Here is a 21,037-nt window from a genome sequence, read left to right on the forward strand (position 1 = left end):
CATGATTTTAGGAGAATATTATCTTCTTCAAGATGAATATTTAGATCTGTTTCAGCTCTAGTATTCATTTCAGCTCTAATTTCCTCACTTGAAGTGAGGATAAAAATGGTGGATTTCATTTAGTAGTAATAAATTTTTTTAGCTGAAACATTATCAGTAATGCATGTCAATGAAACATGACTTATGGAAATGTTTTAAATGCTCAGCTTATTTTACTAATTTCAAAAATCAAAAACTATATAATCTTTGCTTGATATCAGAGTATGGTTTCCTCTTCCTACCACTGGCTCAGAGCCTTCCATGCCTCCGGGAGGCAAGTGTAGCTGAACTGAACTTTGTTCAGTAAAGACCTGATCTTTTTTTATCCTGGGAATCTTCTATCTCTTTCCTGCCCTCACCCCTCTGCCCCAGGCTGAAGAGCACTCCACTGTCCAGAAGTAGCAGGTCCAAGATTTTTACTTTGTGTGATAAGTTATAAGAAGAGAACTCACCCTATTATGGAGTAGGTCAGGATATTTTTCTGATCTCTATAGCAGTGTATAATTCATGTCATGTCACAACTTTAGCCACTTCACTTCAGTATCCCATAACATGAATCTTGTTATAAATTATTTTTCTCTTTATAAGTATATGGAGATTCTGTATTAAACCATTCCTTCATTAAGCCTGTGGTTTTCTTCTTTGAGAATCTTCTAAGGACGTGATCAATTGTTTAAATATTTTGGTAGAGTAAAAAGGGAAAAATACTTTGGATAAAAACAATATGCTAGAATTCTAGTGAAAAATACTGATTACACTGACATTTTTTTTTCTTCAGCTTAAGAGAAAAATGGTGCAAAAACTAAAATAATGAAATTACTGGTATTTAGATATCCCAATAGCAAATTCAGATTTTTAACCTGTAATTATTTACCTCTGTATAATACCTGAAACCAATTGAAAGTTTGCTCTTTGAAGAGTAACTACCTCTGATAAGGAAATGCAAGATGAACAACAAAAAAATGGCTATACACTTTATATTCCATTTATCTTCTTCTATATGCCTAACAGTTAAACCAGATTCAAATACTGTTTTTCCAGTTACTTTTCATTTTGGATTTAGTGCCTGTACAGCTCTTTCATTCTTTGACATCAGGGTCTTAAAATAAAAATGGACTCTCTTAATACTAGAAAGAGTGCATACACGAGCATCAAGTTGGTGACTAAATAGGCCTCTAAGTCCAAAACGCCAGATGTCCTTCCTGAGTAACAAATAAGGACAGTGTGATGAGTTATTCAAAATTTAAAGTTACTTTCTAGTTCTTACCAGGTAGAAATATACAACAGCTAATCAAAGCAAAATCTTACATTACTAAAATGGTTTTAAATTTAAGAATAATTTGAAAATAAAATGACTAGCGTGGAGATTTTTATCGCTATGCCTGGATATGTATAACTGATGTCAGATAAATGAGCCAAACATTTTACGCAGCTAAGTTTATTCTCACAACATATTACATTTAAAATGTGTAAAAGTGGTCAACAGCAGAAGGGGCCAAAAGCAAAACCAAATGTTCTTTTGGGATAAACAAGCTGCTCTGGATGGCAGGGAGTGCTCTCACTGATAAATGTGTGCAGTATCTTTTCTCTGAAGCTGAAATAAATTAAACTTCATTTTACAGGCTGTGTAACACATGTTAGCTGTGTATTGGGTAGAGTAAGTCTGGCAAACTAGAGAGCTAATGCTTTTACTAGTTAAGCTGTGCTAATATCAACTAGGGAAATGTTTTTCACATTGTTAATGAAATCTTTAATTTGTGTTGCAATACTTATGAAGTGAGTGTGTCATCTAAGAAAAGGAGGAAAGACTTAGGGCTTCTAGTAAATGACCTTGTGTAGACTTGTACAAATGTTCATCATAAAATCATAAAAGTGGCATTTTTTTAAAAAGTAGCAGTGCCAACAGTTTATCACCAAGAACTTATTTTAATGAGAATGGGTCTAATGTTGCTTCATGCAGTAAGACAGACATAAACAAAAAACAATGGTCCCAATTAGCTATGGTTGATCATATATTCAGGTGGAAACAAAGGGCATGAGGACATGTGTGTGTCTCTGGATGAGTTCACACGTGTTGTGAAGGATATAAAAATGAAGCACCGAGCAGTGCTTTAAGTTTGCAAAGTAAAGTTTTTAGCCATAGGCATGTTGGCTATTGCCCTTGATGTGGCCAAGGAGCACACGTATGTGGTGGCAAGTATGCGTCTGTCTAGCTGCTTTTAAAAAATAAAAAGAAACTTGTAAGTATTTTGCCGTTTCTTCTACATATTCCAATAAAAATGTGACTACAAATCATTACAAAACCACCTTTGAGGCAATGTATAGTTCACTGAGATTACTTAGACCTGGATACATTGAGAGATAATATCCAGTAAAGATAATAATACATTAAACACAATAATGCAGTATATTTCAGTAAAAATAGAATAAATAAAATAAAAATATTTTAAGCTGTATTTAACAGGTTAATTAAAAAAATGATAAGACATACAAGGCATAGTGAACATGGCTGCCTGTTTACCGAATCACAGATACAAAGAATGCATAGATAACTGAAGAGTCACTACAAGATCAGGTAAAACACTGGCATCCTTTCACAGAAAATACACACGCACTTTCATACATACTTTTTGGCCATGGCAGAAAGTGTCTGAACATACGGCTTAACATAATTAGTTTTACAAAAGTAATTGCATTTACTATGCAAAGCTATTTTTAAAACAAAATATCTGCAGTAAAGTTTTCAGTATGTAAAGGCTATCATTCATCTTAATGCATCCTATAATTGCATATATAAATCAGTTTGCTATTTAAAGCTAGCTCAGTATTCTTGATCCTGAAAACAAACGTATGCCTTAAAAATGAATGCGGTTCTGGTAGAGATTTCCAATATAAAAGTGGCTCACTAGTTAAGAATTTTAAAGTTTATCACACTAAAATGTTTCACTGTGGAGGTCAAGATGAAAAATCATCATGATTGAATTCTGAAGGGCACAGTAAGGATTTCTTTAATGAAGTAATTTCTTAGGATGTTATTGATAACTTCCATAGAATAGTATATAGGCTGGTGAGAAGTATAATTCATTTCTAGAGTGGCATCTTTTTTGCCATAACTCTAGGGTGCTAGCAAACAACTCCAGAGTTCTGCGAGGGAACAGAAGCAGGAGGCTACCTACTCATTCCATCATGTTCTCTGGTGGCTAAGTATCATGAATTAGGAATATTTCTACCACACGTAACATCATCTCTGGATAGTCTGTGGGTTGAACAGGTTGTGCTGCACATAGAATCCTGTCTTTACAACACATCTGAGGCACAATGCAGGAAAACAGTCCTGGACTGAGAGAGGGCATTGGTTTTATACTTAATTCTACTGCACAAGTAATTTGGCCATACTTCCCTGCTTATACAGGGTATCTTAAGATTACTCAACAATAACTGGATACGCTCAGAGTAAGTTTGAAAAGACTCATCCTGACTTGCGTGGAAGCAGCGTAACTTTAATAACTGGGAGTTGAGATGCATGATGAGTTTTAGTCCTGGCTTTCTCACTCACTCTCCTGAGGTCTTAGGATAGGTGGTTGAGCCCCTTTAATTCATATTTTTTTATTTCTCAAATGTGTTTATTACCTTCTCTACCTCATAAGGCTCAAATGTGATGATAAAAATGTGGAAACCATTCTGACAAGTACATAGCAGTAGATAAACATAAAGCATTGCTTTTATAACTGGATGATGCTATAAAATGATAATTTTTATCACTGAAAAGTAAACAAAACATGTTTAGATTTAGCTTCTTAGCGACTTCTTTTAAACAGTATCAACAAGAGTCTAAATCTGTGTATCTTTACAGCTAAGTCTCTTGTCTATTGATAAAGAAGGAGGAAAGTGCTATTTTGGGGAAACCTGTTAAATAGTACATTGTTCCTATGTATATTTTGCTCTGATAAGAAATTCTTAAATCTTGAAGATAAATGGAAAAAATATAAATTTGAAAATATATCTAAAGTTCAACAAATTTTAATATTAAACACATAAATGCAGAAAGGTTCAATTTAATGCAGTTTGTTGCCATGGACAATACATGATGGACAGACAGCTTTCTGGGCAAAAAGCATTAGGGTAAGACTGAGCTAGATGTAGAATCCTAGCAGAACGTTTACCTAGAATGGGAACTACAACATGACATGGTGGTGGAGATCTAAAATAGAAAATGGCATTTCCTCAACTCCAAATTGCATATTGGCTAATTATCAAATTAAGGATGAAAGGCTTACAAGGACTATTTCATTTTAATGTTGTTTATGTAGAGAATGGCCATAGTGAACTGTAATTCTGTAGCTGCATTGTACAATATAAGGCAGAAGTTTGAAATAATGTCCCACCCAAATGCATCCTGATTTTGCAAATCTCTTTCTTTTTCTTAATCAGTTTGAAAACCACCTAAACAGAAAGGCTATTTTTGTTCGATTTTAATTTCTGAAATTTAGTTTTTCAATTGTGAAGCTTCACTTTTTTCCCCCAATATCCCACAAACAGCTATAGACATGAAATGGTGTCCATGTGTCAAGAAGCTCGTTAAGGAAAGCTGCCAGTTGGTTTCTATTCTGATGCCAACAGCCAGTTTTGTCAACCAAAGGTTCGATTTTATGAAAAACTAAAAAAAAATTCGTCATCCAATTTTTATAGCAATTCAATGGTATCCAGTATGCAGTGTCTAATCCAATGCTGAAAACAGAGCAAAGTGCTGTAGGACTTAAAAGTTGCTTCTGACAGATCCAGTCCAGAAGACACTGAAACTAACTCAGGTGTCATTCACTCCAAGGATTCAGCATCTTCACTGGGAGGGATGTGGCCACGTTCTTCCCCGTGTGTGTGTGTGTGTGTGTGTGTGTGTGTGAAATTATGTAATGTTTACGATATTTACAATAAGAAAGGGACCTTCCACTGCTCATGATGTAACTTACCAACAGCAAAAAAAATTAGTCATGCTTCTTTTCATATCACACGATGGTGGCAAGACGAGAGAACATGCTTGTCTAACACTGTTTGGTTAAGGATAAATTCTCTGAAGACAAAGCATCAGCAACTGAATGGAAGGCCAGAGATCAGCTCCTCTTCTTTAGTGTAGCTATTCAACCTTCAGTAAATAGTACAGAGTCCTTTCACATATGCAGCTATGGCGTTTCTGTGACAGGGCGTTTCTGTTTCAAAGTGTCAATGAGGGATAAGACCCCTCGTTTTACATTGGTTGTGACTCTTCTGGTCACAGAGTCTGCTGGCGGGGGAGGCGGTCGAACTTTCTGTGAAGGTGGCCTGGCTACCAAGCACTTCTGGTATCGTAACTGAAAAGAAAAAAAATTTTATGGTGGTTAATAATGTATCATTCCTTCTTGTTTAATGTGATTTTAATTCATCAATATATTTACTCCCAAAGGTTCACAACCTAGCTCCTAAACATGAAGCCAAGAGTTTATTAGTTTTTTTCCTTAATGTAGAGTGTTTTAAATTCTCTTTAAGTTCTCTGTATCGATAGGCTGTGATTAATACACCTCCTAGTCAAAGAATGAGCTGATGAAAAAGTAAAAGGATTGGGAGAATATGAACGGTTTCCTCAGGCAAGTAATGAAGGGGTGCTCGTGCTAATTGAGAAGCAGAGTAGCAGAAAGGGCAGGGTTCGAATCTGGTGCTACCATGCGTGAACTGTATGGCCCCAGGCAAGTTATTAAATCTCGCCGAGCCTCCTTTTCTTCATTTGTTAAATGGGCAAAGAATGGGGACCTTAAAAGACAGTATTACAATTAAGACACACTTGCAGAATGCCTAAAAGAGGCCTAGCAAAACAGAAGGCATTCATAAATGTTTGTTCCCATTCCTGTTTCCTGCTTTAACTTAAAAAAATTATGTATTAAGATTTCAGGATACATTAATCTTAATAGAATAATTTTTAAAAATACATTAGCACTGGTACCAAGGACAGGGTCTATCCTTCAGAAATATAAAGACACAATCCACCGGTTTTTGAATCAATGAAAAGATAACTAGTTCTTCAAAATTAGATTAGAAGGTTAAAATGTATCAATTTTCCCCTCTAATCCCAGCACTTTAATATCCAAGCACTTTAAGGTGATTCTTAAAAATCTACTTAAATATTAATAGGCTCCTCAGAACAAAAGTGAAACAGGTTGCTGTTTCTCTCTGAGAAGCATGAACTTTCCTACAGTGAGACTCTTGTCACAATGCTCTGTCATAGCCCACAGGCTACAGAATTAGCCCCTTTCAACCCAATCACATGAAAAATAATTTTTCACGTCTCCGGTGTGTGAAGTATGTTTCTAGGTTTGCATCACAACCAGAAGTACACACTTCCAAAGCACAGTTTTATAAACGGCAGGTATGGCAACATGGGACACTGGATGGGGAGTTTCTAGTGTTAGTTATGTTACATCCAGTGAGAGTCAAAATTATGCCTGATGAATTTCATTAAGAGGACCCCTCTCCCTCTCACTTTCATCAAAATATTTTCAACTGGGCCTCTACCACTCAGCTGCAAAAAAGTAAATTCAGAATGTGTTAATGCCAGAGACATTTCAGATTGCATGCATTCACACATAGATATTTCAGATGGGGAACCATGCAGATTTGAATCAAGAGGAAAGACACCAAGTTAGAAATGCTGGATACAGAGTATAAAGAAAGATTTATCCCTAATGTCTTACACTAGATTGGCTGAGTCACTTTAGCTGGTGGCCCTCATACAATTAAAATAGTAAATGCATAGAAATTATTTCTAGAGAAGAGACAATGAGTCTTGGAATCAGAACAAACTATAACCAGTGATAAAGCTAATTATTTAATTGTCATCAGCATTGGAAATGTATAATTAAGGCTAAAAGCCATTCATTTTATGACTAAAATCATCTGTTACGATTTGTTTATAATTTCACACACACACAAAACAGTTACCATCCATTTTTGCTTGGCTGGATTCTCCCATTTTCTATCTTTTCCACACAGTCCCTTCATCCCATCTCAGCTCCCTATGTCCAGTCAGGAGGTTCATCTCAACTCCTCTACTGCCCTGGCCCCCTCCACTGGGCCCTGGTTCTTTATATGCAGGTGGATTTGAGGTAGAATCCTGGCCCCACACTACATGAGGGGAAACTGTTCTCTGACAAAGGACCGTGGAGGGGACCAAGCCACATAACAAGTGCACAGCACAGAGTGCCTTCCCCTCCCGCCCTCTGCTTTCAGAGGCGTCCACCTCTGCCTCTCTGTCCAGCCACCCCTTCCTTTCCCCTTCTTAACCTAGCAACGTGCTTGTCTGTAAAGAAACAGAGAACGCCCTCCACTGCCCCCAGCCAGCTCCACCTGTTCCTGGACTCCTGGCATCTTCTGGCAGGTCTCAAAGTCACTCTAACCCAATCGGCAGGCTAAGCCCAGCTCCAGGATCTTCAACTTCCACCAAGACCTTGGCCCAACAACAAATATGACATCCGTTTCAATCCGGCTTTGCTGGCTCATTTCCCTCAGCCTCAAAACCGTGTGGCTCTCCCCCATCCCAAACAAATGAGTAAGAGCCCCGACGGTGTACTTCCAGCTACTCCTTCACCTCAGACTTGACGAGCAACCTTTCTTCAGGGCCCCTTTCCTCCTCCAGGTCACTCCTCCATCCAGTGCAGTCTTATACTTAGAGCACTTTCTGCACCATAACAGAAAGTCGGTTTTTGCATCTCCCCACAGTCCCAAACTCCACAGTACAAGGATCACATCTTAGTCCTACTTGAATTTCCCAGAGTCCAGCCCACAAATGGTGGACTGAGTTAAGGGAAGTGCTGCTGCTGCTGCTAAGTCGCTTCAGTTGTGTCCGACTCTGTGCGACCCCATAGACGGCAGCCCACCAGGCTCCCCCGTCCATGGGATTTTCCAGGCAAGAACACTGGAGTGGGTTGCCATTTCCTTCTCCAATGCATGAAAATGAAAAGTGAAAGTGAAGTCGCTCAGTCGTGTCCGACTCTGTGCGACCCCATGGACTGCAGCCTACCAGGCTCCTCCGTCCATGGGATTTTCCAGGCAAGAGTGCTGGAGTGGGGCACCACTGACTTTGGGCAGGTGCTTCAAATTCCGCATTCCTCGTCGCCAGCCAGGTGATACTCCGTCACCTGCTTCTCTCTTGTCCCACTGCCACTCCTGGTTTAGACACAACTCTCCCCTGGCCCCCTGGTGATCTGCCCACCTCAGCCATGTCCTTTTAACCCTCCTCCACTTTGTTTTCTTCTCTCTTTTGAAGCATGGTCTATTCACTCTCCTGCTTAACAATCTCTGCTGAAGGTAACACCCCTGGCATGAGATCCCAGGCCCTTCGTGACAGGGACCACACCTCCTTCCACCTACCCCACCTGCTGTTGTAGAATACACCATGCAGCCCAGGTTTGGATGCCTCCTTCAAACAGTTCCCTCCTCCTTACTAGAACTTTTCCAGTGGCTAGAGTAACAGGAGCTCAAACGATATTTGTGGATTGGATCATTTGAAATCATATATGTGGTACAAAAGCACTGCCTGGAGACCTGGGGGTGAATACAGGCTCTGTTGCTACCAACGCTGCCCTGGGGCTGGCCCTTTCCCAAATGACCAAGTGCCCCAACGGCATGCTTCTAGCTACTCCTTCACTTTAAACTTTAGGAGCGAGCTATTTTCAGGGCCCCCTTCTTGCTCTGGGTCACGCCTCCATCCAGACTTGGGGGCAAACACAGGCTCTGTAACTTAACAACTCTGTCCTGGGGCCTGCCCCCATCCCAAACAAATAAGCAAGCACCAGAGGACAGCACCCTAGTAGCGTGCTGTCCTCTGAGCCTCTATTTTGTTATAAATAAAAGAACTACCTAACAGGGCTGTGGTGAGAATAGAGTTCATAGATATAAACAAGAACAATGCACTTAGACCAACTACCTAAAATAAAGACCATTTGATACACTGAATTAAAAAAAATTAGATTTGGTTCCAAGAAAAGAAAGAAAGAAAGTGAAGTAGCTCAGTCGTGTCTGATTCTTTGAGACCCCATGGACTATAGCCCACCAGGCTCCTCCATTCATGGAATTTTCCAGGCAAGAGTACTGGAGTGGGTTGCCATTTCCTTCTCCAGGGGATCTTCCTGACCCAGGGATCAAATCCAGGTCTCCCGCACTGCAGGCAGATGCTTTTACCATCTGAGCCACGAAGGAATTCCCTGGTGTATTTGGTTCCAAAAATGGCACCAATTCACACATGACCAGCATCTCCTGATCACACACTGAAATTAGGGATCAAGAATTGAGAATCCTCAGATTTATGGCTTTGAAGGTCATTATTTTCAGTGTTCCTGGAGTCTCTAAGAAGAACTTGGCTCTAGCCACTCCTGCTGCTTCCGGGTGTCCTGCCCTCTTAAGACAGCAGACTGCTCATCACGATTGATTCCGTCTACAGGAATGAGGGTGTCACACAGCAAGGCCTTACTTTAGAGCTTAGACTCAGCTTCTTTTAAGTCAGAAATTCTACTCTAATTTCTGGCATATCAGACAAAAGCAAGGGCCTGAGGGTGGAACCCCCACAGTGGGCTTACTCACCATGCAGGCAGCCTGCACTGCCTCCGACACGTTACCGGCATTAGGCTCACACCAGAAAACGTGGCACTCGAAGTGCTGGTTCCCAGTATCCATGATGAAGGCAAACGTATGCACGTCCTTCCCGACGCCCATGAAGGACAGGAATCGCACCCGACACTCCACCAGGATCTCCTCTTCATTCTGCAAGAGACCCTGTTCAGTAGCCCAAACACAGTCACAGACACATTCGGACCGTAAGTCATAGAATTGGCTTACAGTGGCTGAACAGAGGAAATGGTATTTAAAAATATACAGCCAGACTGAATTTAGAAAGGACTTGTATTTTTCTAGCAAGGGAAGTTTCTAAATGTGTCTGGAGAGGCCTCACTGCTGTGGGTGCCTCATTCTGACACTGAGTCTACTCTGAACCACACGGCAACCAGGTATGAGTGTTTTGGTCTCTGTCCACTCCACTCCAAGCCTGTGACTTCACTGTGGGTAGGAACAATGCCATGTACACTTTTTATGTACTGCCCATACAGTGGCTCAGAATCCACTTGCCCTGGCAAACCCACTAGAAACCCCAGAGCACCAAGAGGAAAGGATTCATGGGATCTCTTTTCACCCAGGTCTTCCCCAACCCAACAGCACATTGAATCATAAGTGTTAGCTGCTCAGTTGTGTCTGACTCTTTGCAACCCCACTGACTGTAGCCCGCCAGGCTCCTCTGTCCACAGAATTCTCCAGGCAGGAATACTGGAGTGGGTGGCCTTTCCTTTCTCCAGGTGATCTTCCTGATCTAGGGACTGAACCCTGGCCTCCTGCATTGAAGGTAGAGTCTTTACCATCTGAGCCACCAGGGAACCACTGAATCATATTTCTGTCTAAAACTATGTAAAACAAAAAGTTACAAAATGCCTTTTTTTTCTTTTTCACAAACTGATATCCATATGATGCTGAGTTAAGAAATGTTCAGACCTCATTCTAATGAACACTATATCCTCTGCAACAGCCATTTGTAATTTGTGAAAATTAGTAAATACATCCAGAATGTTGACTTTTGGCTCATGAACATCTGGACTTATGAAATATTCACTCAGGTGCTGTGGGATTGCTTAACAGGCAAACTAAGCTGGTCTGAGAGGGGGAAAGCTTTCTTGGAAGAAAGACATTTATGTTGTGATCTGGGTAGGCCAAGGGGAGCGGCGCCTGCAAAAGTGCTGGGGTAGGAAAAGGCACCATGTGTTGCAGACTTGAAGAAAATCCAGCGGGGCAGGCCTGCAGGCTCAGTGAGCATCTTCAGAAACTGAACTGGGTGTGAAGGCGAGCTGCTAGTGGACAGAAGCAAGAGCAGACAAGGACTTATGATCTTTCCATGACAGGTGCCTCACAGAGGCAGAATGGAAAACTGACCCTGCTGCTTCTAGCTATGTCAGGGAATGTTTAACAGGAGGACTCCTACGTGCTGTTTCTCACAAGTCCTTTGTTTCTTTTTAAGCAGAACAGCACGCTGCTCCCAGGAACTGAGGTCATTGTGTGAGACAGGCTTGAATCTCCTTTAGTAAACATTCTCTTTACGACAAAACTGCTTAGTCTCGATCCCCTTTCTTGAGATATGGAGTGTCTCCTGACCTTGTGACCATTATTAATCCCTTGTTCCCTTGGTAACAGCTGCTGTACATTTGGTTTTCTGATCTTTATCATTGGCGAAAGAAACTTCTTGTACCACAGCCTTTATATACTCACAGAGAAATCATTAAAGCACCCTTGCTCCATCAGAGCTTGGGTCCCCATGTCTTTCTTTCTTTCTCTCTCTCCTCGGCTGATTCTCTGGAGTGCAGAGACCCATCTTGCTCACTCTCCTGTCCAGGCTTCTAAGACTCTCTCGAGAAGGCGCCCTGTGCCTCCGTGAGAGACTCAAGTCCTGTGTCAAGGACTTTATTGGTTCTCTGCGTAAACCAGGGAATATCCGCCTCTTTCTCTCTTTCACTTTCTTATTGTCACCTCCGGACCGCCAGGTCCCCGTCCATTAAAGGACCCCAACATAGCTGTGTGCCTGGTGGCAGTTGCTTAACCTCTCTGTGCCTCAGTTTTCTCAACCACAAAGTTGAGATAATTTGCATCTGAGGTTAATGCTGGCCTCTCTCCAGATGACCAGTGACCCCTGCTACCATAAGACCTTTCCACAGCAGACGCAACTACTGCACCCCAGCCCCAGGTAACAGAGCCCAGTCAACACTGGAGCCTGGAGAGTGGTCAGAAAACCAAGCCCCATTAGCGAGTTACTGCTAACATCATACAGTCACCTCTAGCAAATGATTCCAATCTTCTGGGCAAAGGAAGAATGAGGAGCACCAGAACAGAATCCTCTGAGGGGTGTGCATAGATCCAGACACAAAGGGCAGTTTTCTTTTTTTTTCATGTAAGTTATTTTAATCACAAGCAAGCACAGCTCCCGAGAGGCCAAGCCCTGGCATGTGCCTGAGTTTCACAGAAGCTTATCATATGCGAAACTGCACTGTATCCCAGACAGGCCAACTGTATCTGCCACCCTTCTCACCTTCTCACTGATGACAGTCACAGTAGCATCGGCCACGTTCATGTTCACTGACGGCCATTCCTCCTTGCTAGAGGAGGTCATAAGACTTTCTATGGCATTGTTCAGGGTATCCATTCCTGTGGATGGAAGGGATAATTGAAAAAGGCCCTAAAGCTATTCCTGACTCTCAAATATGGATCCAAATCACCCAGTAGCAGCTATGCCCAGACATTTTTTTTGTAGCCCCAGACGTTTCATTTGAGCATTTCATGGCTCAAAAGAAAAGAAATGCCCGCGTTTTCAACAGAAAAAAGGGTCATGAGAACTTCCAGAGATGTAGTGTGTGATGTCCTGTCTAACCAGACTGTCTTTCCCAAGATTCCCCAGCTCCAAGTGTAGAAACATTACTCAAATGCTGCTACCTTTTTTCTAAGCAAGGAACCTTGAAAAGGTGGGAGCGGGTGGGGGTGTCCAACAGAAGCCAGCCTCTGCCAGATTACCCTGATCATCTTTCATTGTGCCTTGTTACTTAAGTAAGGCCAAGTGTAGATGGCCCCTGGACACGAAGAGTATGTGTTGCTCAATGGGGCCCTCTGGCTGAGTGAACGTTCCCACAGCTATTTTTGGTGGGTGGTATAACAACTTCATTGTGATCTAATTCACATACCATACAATTTACTCATGTAAAGTACAAACTTCAGTGGTGGTTAATATATTCAGAATTGTGCAACCATCACCATAGTTTTAGAACATTTTTATCATTCTCTAAAAGAAACCCCACACCTTTCAGGAGTCACCCTTCATTGCCTCCAGCCTTCCAGTCCTATCTTTAGAGATCTGCCTGCTCTGGACACATTTCATATAAATGGAATTGTAAAGGGTACAGTCTTTTATAATTGGCTTCTTTCATTTAGCATGATGTCTTCAAGGTTCAGCCATGTTGCAGCAAGTCTAATACTTCATTCCTTTTTATTGCCAAATAATCACCACTGTATAAAAGTGTTTTTTATTCATTCTTCAGCTGATGGACATCTGGGCTGTTTCTACTTTTTGACTATTATGAATGATGCTGCTGTGAACACTCCTGTATGAGGTATTTCATGTGGACAGATGTTTTCATTTCACTTGGGTATATGTCCAGGAGTAGAACTGCTGGGTCAAATGATACTACTACATTTAACTTCTGAGGAGTTGCCAGACTGGTTTCTAGGGCAGCCACGCCATTCTACCCCAGCAGTACGTGAGGGTCCTGATTTCTCCATAGCCTTTGTTATCCAGAAAAAGGTGACATCTTCCAGATTCCTTCCAGCTTGGTATGGCTAAGCAACTAAATCCCACCTATGAAATGCAGCCAACTGCTGATGCTGGGTGTACTTCTGGGACACACCTTGATGGGAAAGCATGAGGGCTCCCCAGGCCCCCGTCCCTGCCCAGCACTTGACAAGGACTGAAGCAGATGCCCCGGCCTGAGACAGATGCTCTGATTCAGAACCACAGGGCCCTTCCACAGCCCTGGCTTATGCACCTCTAAACTGCTGGGTGAATGAGAAATCAGGTCCTCTTCATTCAAGTCCCTATATTCTGGGACCATGAGTTGAAGGAGTTTAGTCTGTCCTGTTCTTTTGTTATAATTTTATTTTGCTCTGCAGCATGTGGGATCTTCCTGGACCAGGGATCAAACCTGTGTCTCCAGCACTGGCAGGTGAATTCTTTACCACTGAGCCACCAGGAAAGCCCTGTACTGCTCTTTTGACCAGGACTGTTGTGTGCTCTAGCTGGTGACGGTGTGAGGGTCTGGTTCAAGACAAGGCAAAGGAGTGAAATAGCAGACGCCACCCTCATGGAAGGGTGAACACCAAACACTGGCCAAGTGGAAAGACAGTGAAGGTTTCACATACCGACTGGTTTGTCCACTGGTAGCATGCCCAAATACTGCACGTGGAACTTCTGGACCAGCTCAGTCTTTGGTGTTGGAAAATCTACTACAGGGAAGAAAACAACACATCTTTCTCAAAGGTTCCAACATACATATAACATCCTGTGTTTCTAGAAGTGAATGTGACAATCATTCTATAAGAACAGCCACTTCTTCTGCCAGACACTGGGGCCGTCGATCAAAATCCCCTTCACCTCTCATGGGTACACGTGTGTGCGTGGCTGGGTTGCTTTGCTGTGCACCAGAAACGTTCATAATGCTGTTAATTGGCTAAATACAACAGAAAATAAAGAGCTTAAAAGAACCCCATTCACCTTTCATTTCTAGGTAGGCAAGCATTTGAAAGAAGGAGCTGGAATCTATGTGTTAAGCTGTGACGGTCTCTTGGAAGTGTGCTAAGTAGCAGCTTCAGGTGTTCGGTTTATTAGGGGAGGTTGATGCCCGGAGGAAATTTAATTACAAAGGGGTGCAATCAGAGACAGGAAAAATGACTAAACAGAGCTCCCCAAAATATCAACCCACATACTTTTAAACTAGCTGGTCGTTACCCCAGGCTGTACATGAGTTATAAAGCCACTAAAAGTAATTGTCTTTAATTTTTTCCAACAACAAAACTCATCCTGGTTCTTAGTACCTAACCCTGTTGACACAAAGTCAGCTCTAAGCCACACTCAAGGCCCCAAGTGCAGGCTCGGCCTGGGTCTGGTGGGTCCAGCGTGGTTCTGAGGGACACGCGACATGTCTAAGACCCTGTGTTTGGTGACTCAGATGTGGAGTGCCAGCACCAAGGTGGTGGGGGGCGGACGTACCTTGCAGGGGGACGTCGAGGTTCCCGTGGGTCCTTTCCTGTAAGGAGCTGCAGGCCAGGGCCTTGGCATTCTTCCGTTCGGCCATAATCTGATGAAGAGAAAACGTAGCTTTGGCTCGTGGTCAGGGATCCCCGTGTCCTCAGCCGTTCCAGGCAGTGGAGTGTCTGCTTCATTTTCAAGTTAAACCGGCTTTAGTCTACTGCCGGGCCCCCAACCCCCATCTCCGAGCTGCACACTTTGAGAACTGTGCCCTTTTCTCTGGGGGGGAAAGTGAGTGACGGTACCTCAGAGGAAATGACATTCTCCTGATTGTTCAGAATGTATGCCTCTTCCATTTCTAACGTAACAACACCCACAATAACCCTGGCCTTTTGTAGACCTCCGGGCGCACAGCTGTCGGTGGAACACAGAGCAAGTGGCAACCCCCTGCTGCTGGCACGTGGCCACTTCTGGACTTATTAGACCAACCGGACTGTGCGAGGGACCACGGCCGTGCTCCCTTTGTAGGTGAAGCACCGCTTAGAGCAACAGCCGACATCAGAAAGGGTATGAACCGCGCTGGTAGGACTGGCGGTCGGCGTGCTTCTCCCAGAGCTTGACCTGAACGTGCCGGCTCCCGTCCTTCCACACCCCTTTCCTTGCTCAGCAGTGAGGGAAAAAAAGAGGGTTGAACTCCTCTGCCCTGACCCACCTTACCTTGGAACAGATTTCGTGGAGACTTGTGGCAATGGCTTTTGCTGGTGTGTCACATCGAAATACATGACATTTCAAAATTCTTGTATCTTTGTCTCTTGCTACATAAGCAAAATCTCTGTGCAAACAAAGTTTATCAGTCCATTAGAATGAGGAACCTTTACAACACACATTCTGGTTATGAATGTTAACTGATCTAGGAGCCAGCGTGTCAGAGGTAAACAGAGTATGCAGTGGTTAAAAACATCAATAAATGTCAACAGCCACCTCAAAGAGAGGACAGTTGTGCGGATGTGAGGAATTCATTTCTGACTAAAATAACTCCAGTGTTCCCCAGACTCTGTCTGTTGAGCTTCTGGAATCTTAATGAACAGCACATAATGAAAATTGAACTTTATGGGAACCTTCTATCTAGTAACAACAAATGTCATGGTTATAAATATTATGATCACAAAACAGAACACAGGCTTGAGAGGAGCATGAATTTGTACGTGCGATCCTGTGACACACACAATGATGTAGCAGAAGCAAAACAGGCTCTGACGTGTAAACATGTGCCCAGAGACTGGATCCGACCCACGGCTGCAGAGCAGGCTGAGAGGCAGTCACAGGGACACGGAAGGACACCACAGACTGAAGTCCCGTCAAAGGCACTTGATTCTGCTAATCACGCCTCTCACTCCAGGGCTTGGGGCGGCAGCGGCAGCAGCATCACCCCATAAACTGTCAGCTCAGACTCCGCGGCGAGCCTGCAGCTGGCCCTGGATTTCAGCATCTCCTTTACTGATGGAAAGGACAGTGCCTGTGACATGACCTGGCTTCAAAGAACCACGCCACACAACTACATTTCTCACTGCTATTACTGAGGACAGCAGTTTAGAAGATCAGAGGTTTATGAAAAATAAACGCTCATACTTCCCCATCTGGTAATGGATCACAGTGATTTCCTGGCAGGTGTTGCCAAGCTTGGATCCCTGTTTGTAGGCATAACCACAGATGAATTTATTAATCACTTCTCAGTGTAAGAGCTGGTGATGTTCTTGCAGACTAGGACAGATTTTCCCCAACAACGATTTGGCTTCTTTGGGAAGGAACAGGAATCTACCTGCTGAAGGCAACTGGCCACTGTGAAGGCCTGGCCAGAAAAGCCTGTCCCATTGCCTTGCTGTGTCCTAGACCACCTTGCGGCAGCTCCTGGCCACCCACAGGCACTTGAATCTCTACCTGTGCACACCTGCCCACAGACCTGCTCTGCTCCACCTTCCCGTGTCCTCACCTTCCATCGCAGTTGGTGCCCTCCATACTACAACCAGGGCCCGTCCTGACTCCCGCCCCGCCATTCCTAGCCCCGCACTCCATACCCAACCCCCGCATTCAGCCTATTTTCCTCCTGACAGAGTCTTGAATCCACCCCTTCATTGCCAGCCCTGGCAGCGCTCAGGATTTCTAGGCAGGTCTCACCTCCCTGCCTTTGCTCACACTGTCTCCGGGCTCTGGCCACAGCTGAAGACCCAGATGAAGCTGGGTAAGCACCCTGTCCAGTGCTGGTGTGCTCCTTGCACACGTAACACCCGCCACTGAGTACCACGAGTGTCTGCTTGTGAGTTCTGTCTTCCCCACACCCCCTTGAAGCTCTGTGAAGATGATTTTGTGCCTTGTTGCTGCTGCTGCTAAGTCACTTCAGTCATGTCTGACTCTGTGTGAGCCCATAGACGGCAGCCCACCAGGCTCCCCCATCCCTGGGATTCTCCAGGCAGGAACACTGGAGTGGGTTGCCATTTCCTTCTCCAATGCATGAAAGTGAAGTGAAAATGAAGTCGCTCAGTCGTGTCTGACTCTTAGTGACCCAATGGACTGCAGCCCACCAGGCTCCTCTGTCCATGGGATTTTCCAGGCAAGAGTACTGGAGTGGGGTGCCATTGCCTTCTCCTTTTGTGCCTTATTCACCCTCAATACCCAGTCTCTGGGCCTGGGTTTAATTGGTACTAAGTGCCCCCCTCTCTCAAGCACAGGGCAAGCAGCGTGCACCCTATTATCCATTGAGAAAGTTGGCCTGTGGTCAAAGGTATGAATGGCTGCTCTGATAGTGGGCTGAGGGTGGGTCTGGGTGAGAAGCTGGGCCCAGACTTTGGGGGTAAGCACAGCCTTGCTGAAACTCCAATACTTTGGCCACCTGATGCGAAGAACTGACTCACTGGAAAAGATCCTGATGCTGGGAAAGATTGAAGGCAGGAAGAGAAGGGGACGACAGGGGATGAGATGGCTGGATGGCATCACCACCGTGATGGACACGAGTCTGAGTAGGCTCCGGGAGTTGGTGATGGACAGGGAAGCCTGGCGTGCTGCAGTCCATGGGGCCGCACACAACTGAGCGACTGAACTGACAGCCTTGCTCCACACTGTGCTCCTGAGGCCTTCCCTAGTCCCAGCCCCCACTGAGACAGCACATGACTTGAGAAACGATGAGAAGGCATCACTTTTGTTGGAGACCATGCTCGCGGGAAGTCATTTCAGGCCTGCCTCCTCCTGGTGACTTCTCTTTTCTGGACAGTTCCTAAAGTGATAACACGCAGTGTCTCGCCACACACTGCTCTTCTCCTTCAAAATTCCACTTTCAGTCAGCATTTTTCTGATGCTAAGTCTTTGAAGTTCTTGTGGTCACCCATGGAAAGTCCAAAAAATTTTGTCTGGATTTCTGGAGTTCCAAAGTTTGTCCCTCCAACTCTTCCGGCATCCTTAGCCCAGCTAAGCAGCTCTCCCCTCTGCCCCCGAAAGCTGGGTCTCCATGTCCACTCACAGCACCTCCCCCTACCCGGCCAGGTGTGCGCTGACCATCCGGCACACTCTGCAGCTCACTACACCATCTACTCCGCATGGCCCAGTTCGAAAGCCCTCTGGCCCTCTGGCCCCCAGCACCTTGCTTATGTCTGAATGCTGAAAGGATCTGCGTTCTGGACCACAAAGGATTACAGCTCGTTATACCCCACCTTTAGTAGAGACCTCAGCAGCATCTGTCCTCTCTGAGAGAGGAAGGGACAGCCAGAGGGCAACGGGTCAGAACCCAGGCACCCCAACTTCTAGTCCCATTCCTGATTCCACCAAGCTATACAGTCTCGGGCATGAAGTCAAAAAAAGATGGAATTCTCCAGGGCTCCTTTCCGGCTCTGATAATCTATGATGTAAGCATCCAAGATCCATCCTGCTCTCTGTGACTGCTGGCTGGCCTACAAGTGTAATAAGGCCACCATCAGGGAGGGCCAAGCAGGCCCTGATCGATAAGCAATGGATCACTCCCATCACGCTTCAGATGCAACCCCATAGGAGTAATTTTTTAAAATTATTATTATTAATCTTCATCTTCTTCTGGCTCAGGAGAAAGTGATTAAGGCCTAAGGTGACCATCTGATTCGCATTTTCCCAAACGGGCAGTTTAGCAGCGCAGGCTTTGTTTGGGGCATTCTGATACTTTTTTTTTTTTTTTTAAACAGCTTTGTCTTTTCCTGTTCCCTCCTAGGTACCAGGCTAATAGATCAGGGAGGCAGAAATCTGTTGGTAATTTAACCTCCCAAGAGAAAACAAGTTCCCTTGTCTCTTCCCTGTGGAGGGGTCAGGAGATTTGCATGTCTCTATTTAATTGCCATGAAACATATCCCAAGTCACCCTAAAAGAGCAAAAAGTCCCAAGAATGAGGATTTGTAAGAACTCACTTTAAGGCCTGGAGCACAGACAAGTCGAACAACTTCCTTCTTGTGAGAGAAATATATGGCTGAGCTAATCTCATCATTATTCAGAATGAAATCCAAATACCTATTAACTGGTGGTTGTAAAATCCTGCCTTTTCAGCACCTGATTTCTGAAAATGGCTGCAGCTATAGACAAAATAACGACCCTCCCAAGACATTCCTGTCCTAACTCCCAGAGTCTGTAAATAGATGACCTTACAAAGAGGACTCTGCAGGTGGGACTGAGTGAAGGATTCTGAGTTGGGGCTGTGACCCTGGATTATCTTACAAGGGAAAGAGGAGGCACTCGCCTTACAAAGGGACTTATCAATAAAAGAACAGGCGCAAGGGCTACAAGCCAAGGCAGGCAGGCAGCCTCTAAAGACTGGAAAAGTGGGAAGGCTTCTCTAGTGGGAACACAGCCCTGCTGACACCATGATTTTTCGCCTCTAAGACCAGATTTCTGATCTCCAGAACTAGAAGAGAATAAATCTGTGTGACTTTAAGCCACTAAGTTTGTGGTAATTTATTATAGCAGCAATATAAAACTAATACACTTGCCAGTAGGCTTTACATTCTAACCAAATTACAATATGGTATAAGAACTTCCATTTAAAAGTAATATTCAGTTCACTTCCACAAACACCTTCTGAGCCACTATGACACACCAGAGATGCCAACACAAACAGACGAGGCGCCAGCCTAGGCAGCCAGCTGTTCAATGACAGAGATGCTCAGTGAGATCTAAGCTGCATCCCTAAGTACAAGGAACTCCCCAGGGTGAGAGGGCAGCCATGGTTCAAGGAACACTCAGAGGAGCTTGAGCAAAGGCACAGAGGTAAGCAAGCCCACAGAGGGTTTGGAAGAACTCCTTGTCCTGGGCATGACCCCTGGCACTGCGGTGAGGGTCCATGGCTGCAGGGAGGTTGTACCATGTCCTGGCTGAATCTGGCTCTTACTCTGAGCCATCAAGTCTGTCATATGACACATGACCCCATCTGACATGTGTTTTAAAAAGTTGCTTCTGGTAGAACAAAGTGGGTCAAGGAAGGTGGAGGAGACAGATGGGTAAGAGGTATTAGACGGATGCCTGCAGGACTCACAGGTGTGGGAGATGAGAGGCAGAATCCGGAATAGCTCTGGAGTCCCTGCTGGGAAAACTAAGCGCCCTCACACTGGGGATGGGAGAGGGAAGGATCTGGTGAAGGAGGCTGGCGAGCTCCAGGTTGGACAAGATGTGTGAGGTGTTTGGGGGCCCACTGATCGGGTGGACACGCAGTCCCTGAGCTGAGGCCAGGTCTGGAGCTGGGCGGGTGGAGTGGGGGGTGCGGGCGGAGTTGGGGGTGCGGGCAGCTGAAGACAGAGAAGCAGATGAAAGGGTAGGGAGCGAGAAAACACAAAACGAGGCCTGGATCTCAGGAGGAAAGGCATTTGAAATCCTATCTGAGGCCAAGGGCCCAGTGAAAAGATGAAGAAAGACTGCTGGGAAGGAGGAAAGCCCAGGACAGGCTGGCTCCAAAGACACAAAGGAAGGGGCTTCAGAAGAAGTCCCCAGGACCACAGAGGCTGAACAGCAGGAGACAGGCCACTCAGTCAGCGCCATGGAGGTCTGAGGTGACCTCGGCCTCTCGGGCCATCCACTGGAGAATGGTGTTTGGGTCCCAGCTTCAGAGTGAAGCAGTTGAGAGACCACAATGCATTGCCTTTCCTTCTCCCT

At 44.6% G+C, this 21,037-nt stretch overlaps 1 protein-coding gene across 29 annotated transcripts in view; it reads right to left on the reverse strand.

Annotated features, from left to right (window-relative positions):
* Positions 1-1,945: 1,945 nt before the first annotated feature.
* The window catches only part of APBB2 (amyloid beta precursor protein binding family B member 2), a 377,507-nt gene continuing 358,415 nt past the window's right edge, over positions 1,946-21,037 (reverse strand). For 23 of the 29 annotated variants that reach the window (XM_055588380.1, XM_055588375.1, XM_055588376.1 and 20 more), the window contains 6 exons: positions 15,602-15,716; positions 14,906-14,993; positions 14,059-14,142; positions 12,182-12,297; positions 9,643-9,834; positions 1,946-5,384 (listed from right to left, as the gene is read on the reverse strand). In XM_055588380.1, the coding sequence (XP_055444355.1) occupies positions 5,217-5,384; positions 9,643-9,834; positions 12,182-12,297; positions 14,059-14,142; positions 14,906-14,993; positions 15,602-15,716 (763 nt within the window). In that variant the 3' untranslated portion in view covers positions 1,946-5,216. The remainder of the gene's footprint in view (positions 5,385-9,642; positions 9,835-12,181; positions 12,298-14,058; positions 14,143-14,905; positions 14,994-15,601; positions 15,717-21,037) is intronic. The other 6 variants (XM_055588387.1, XM_055588384.1, XM_055588386.1 and 3 more) reach the window with 3 other exon arrangements.

Source organism: Bubalus kerabau, chromosome 7 (assembly GCF_029407905.1).
Source record: "Bubalus kerabau isolate K-KA32 ecotype Philippines breed swamp buffalo chromosome 7, PCC_UOA_SB_1v2, whole genome shotgun sequence".
Taxonomy (NCBI): domain Eukaryota; kingdom Metazoa; phylum Chordata; class Mammalia; order Artiodactyla; family Bovidae; genus Bubalus; species Bubalus kerabau.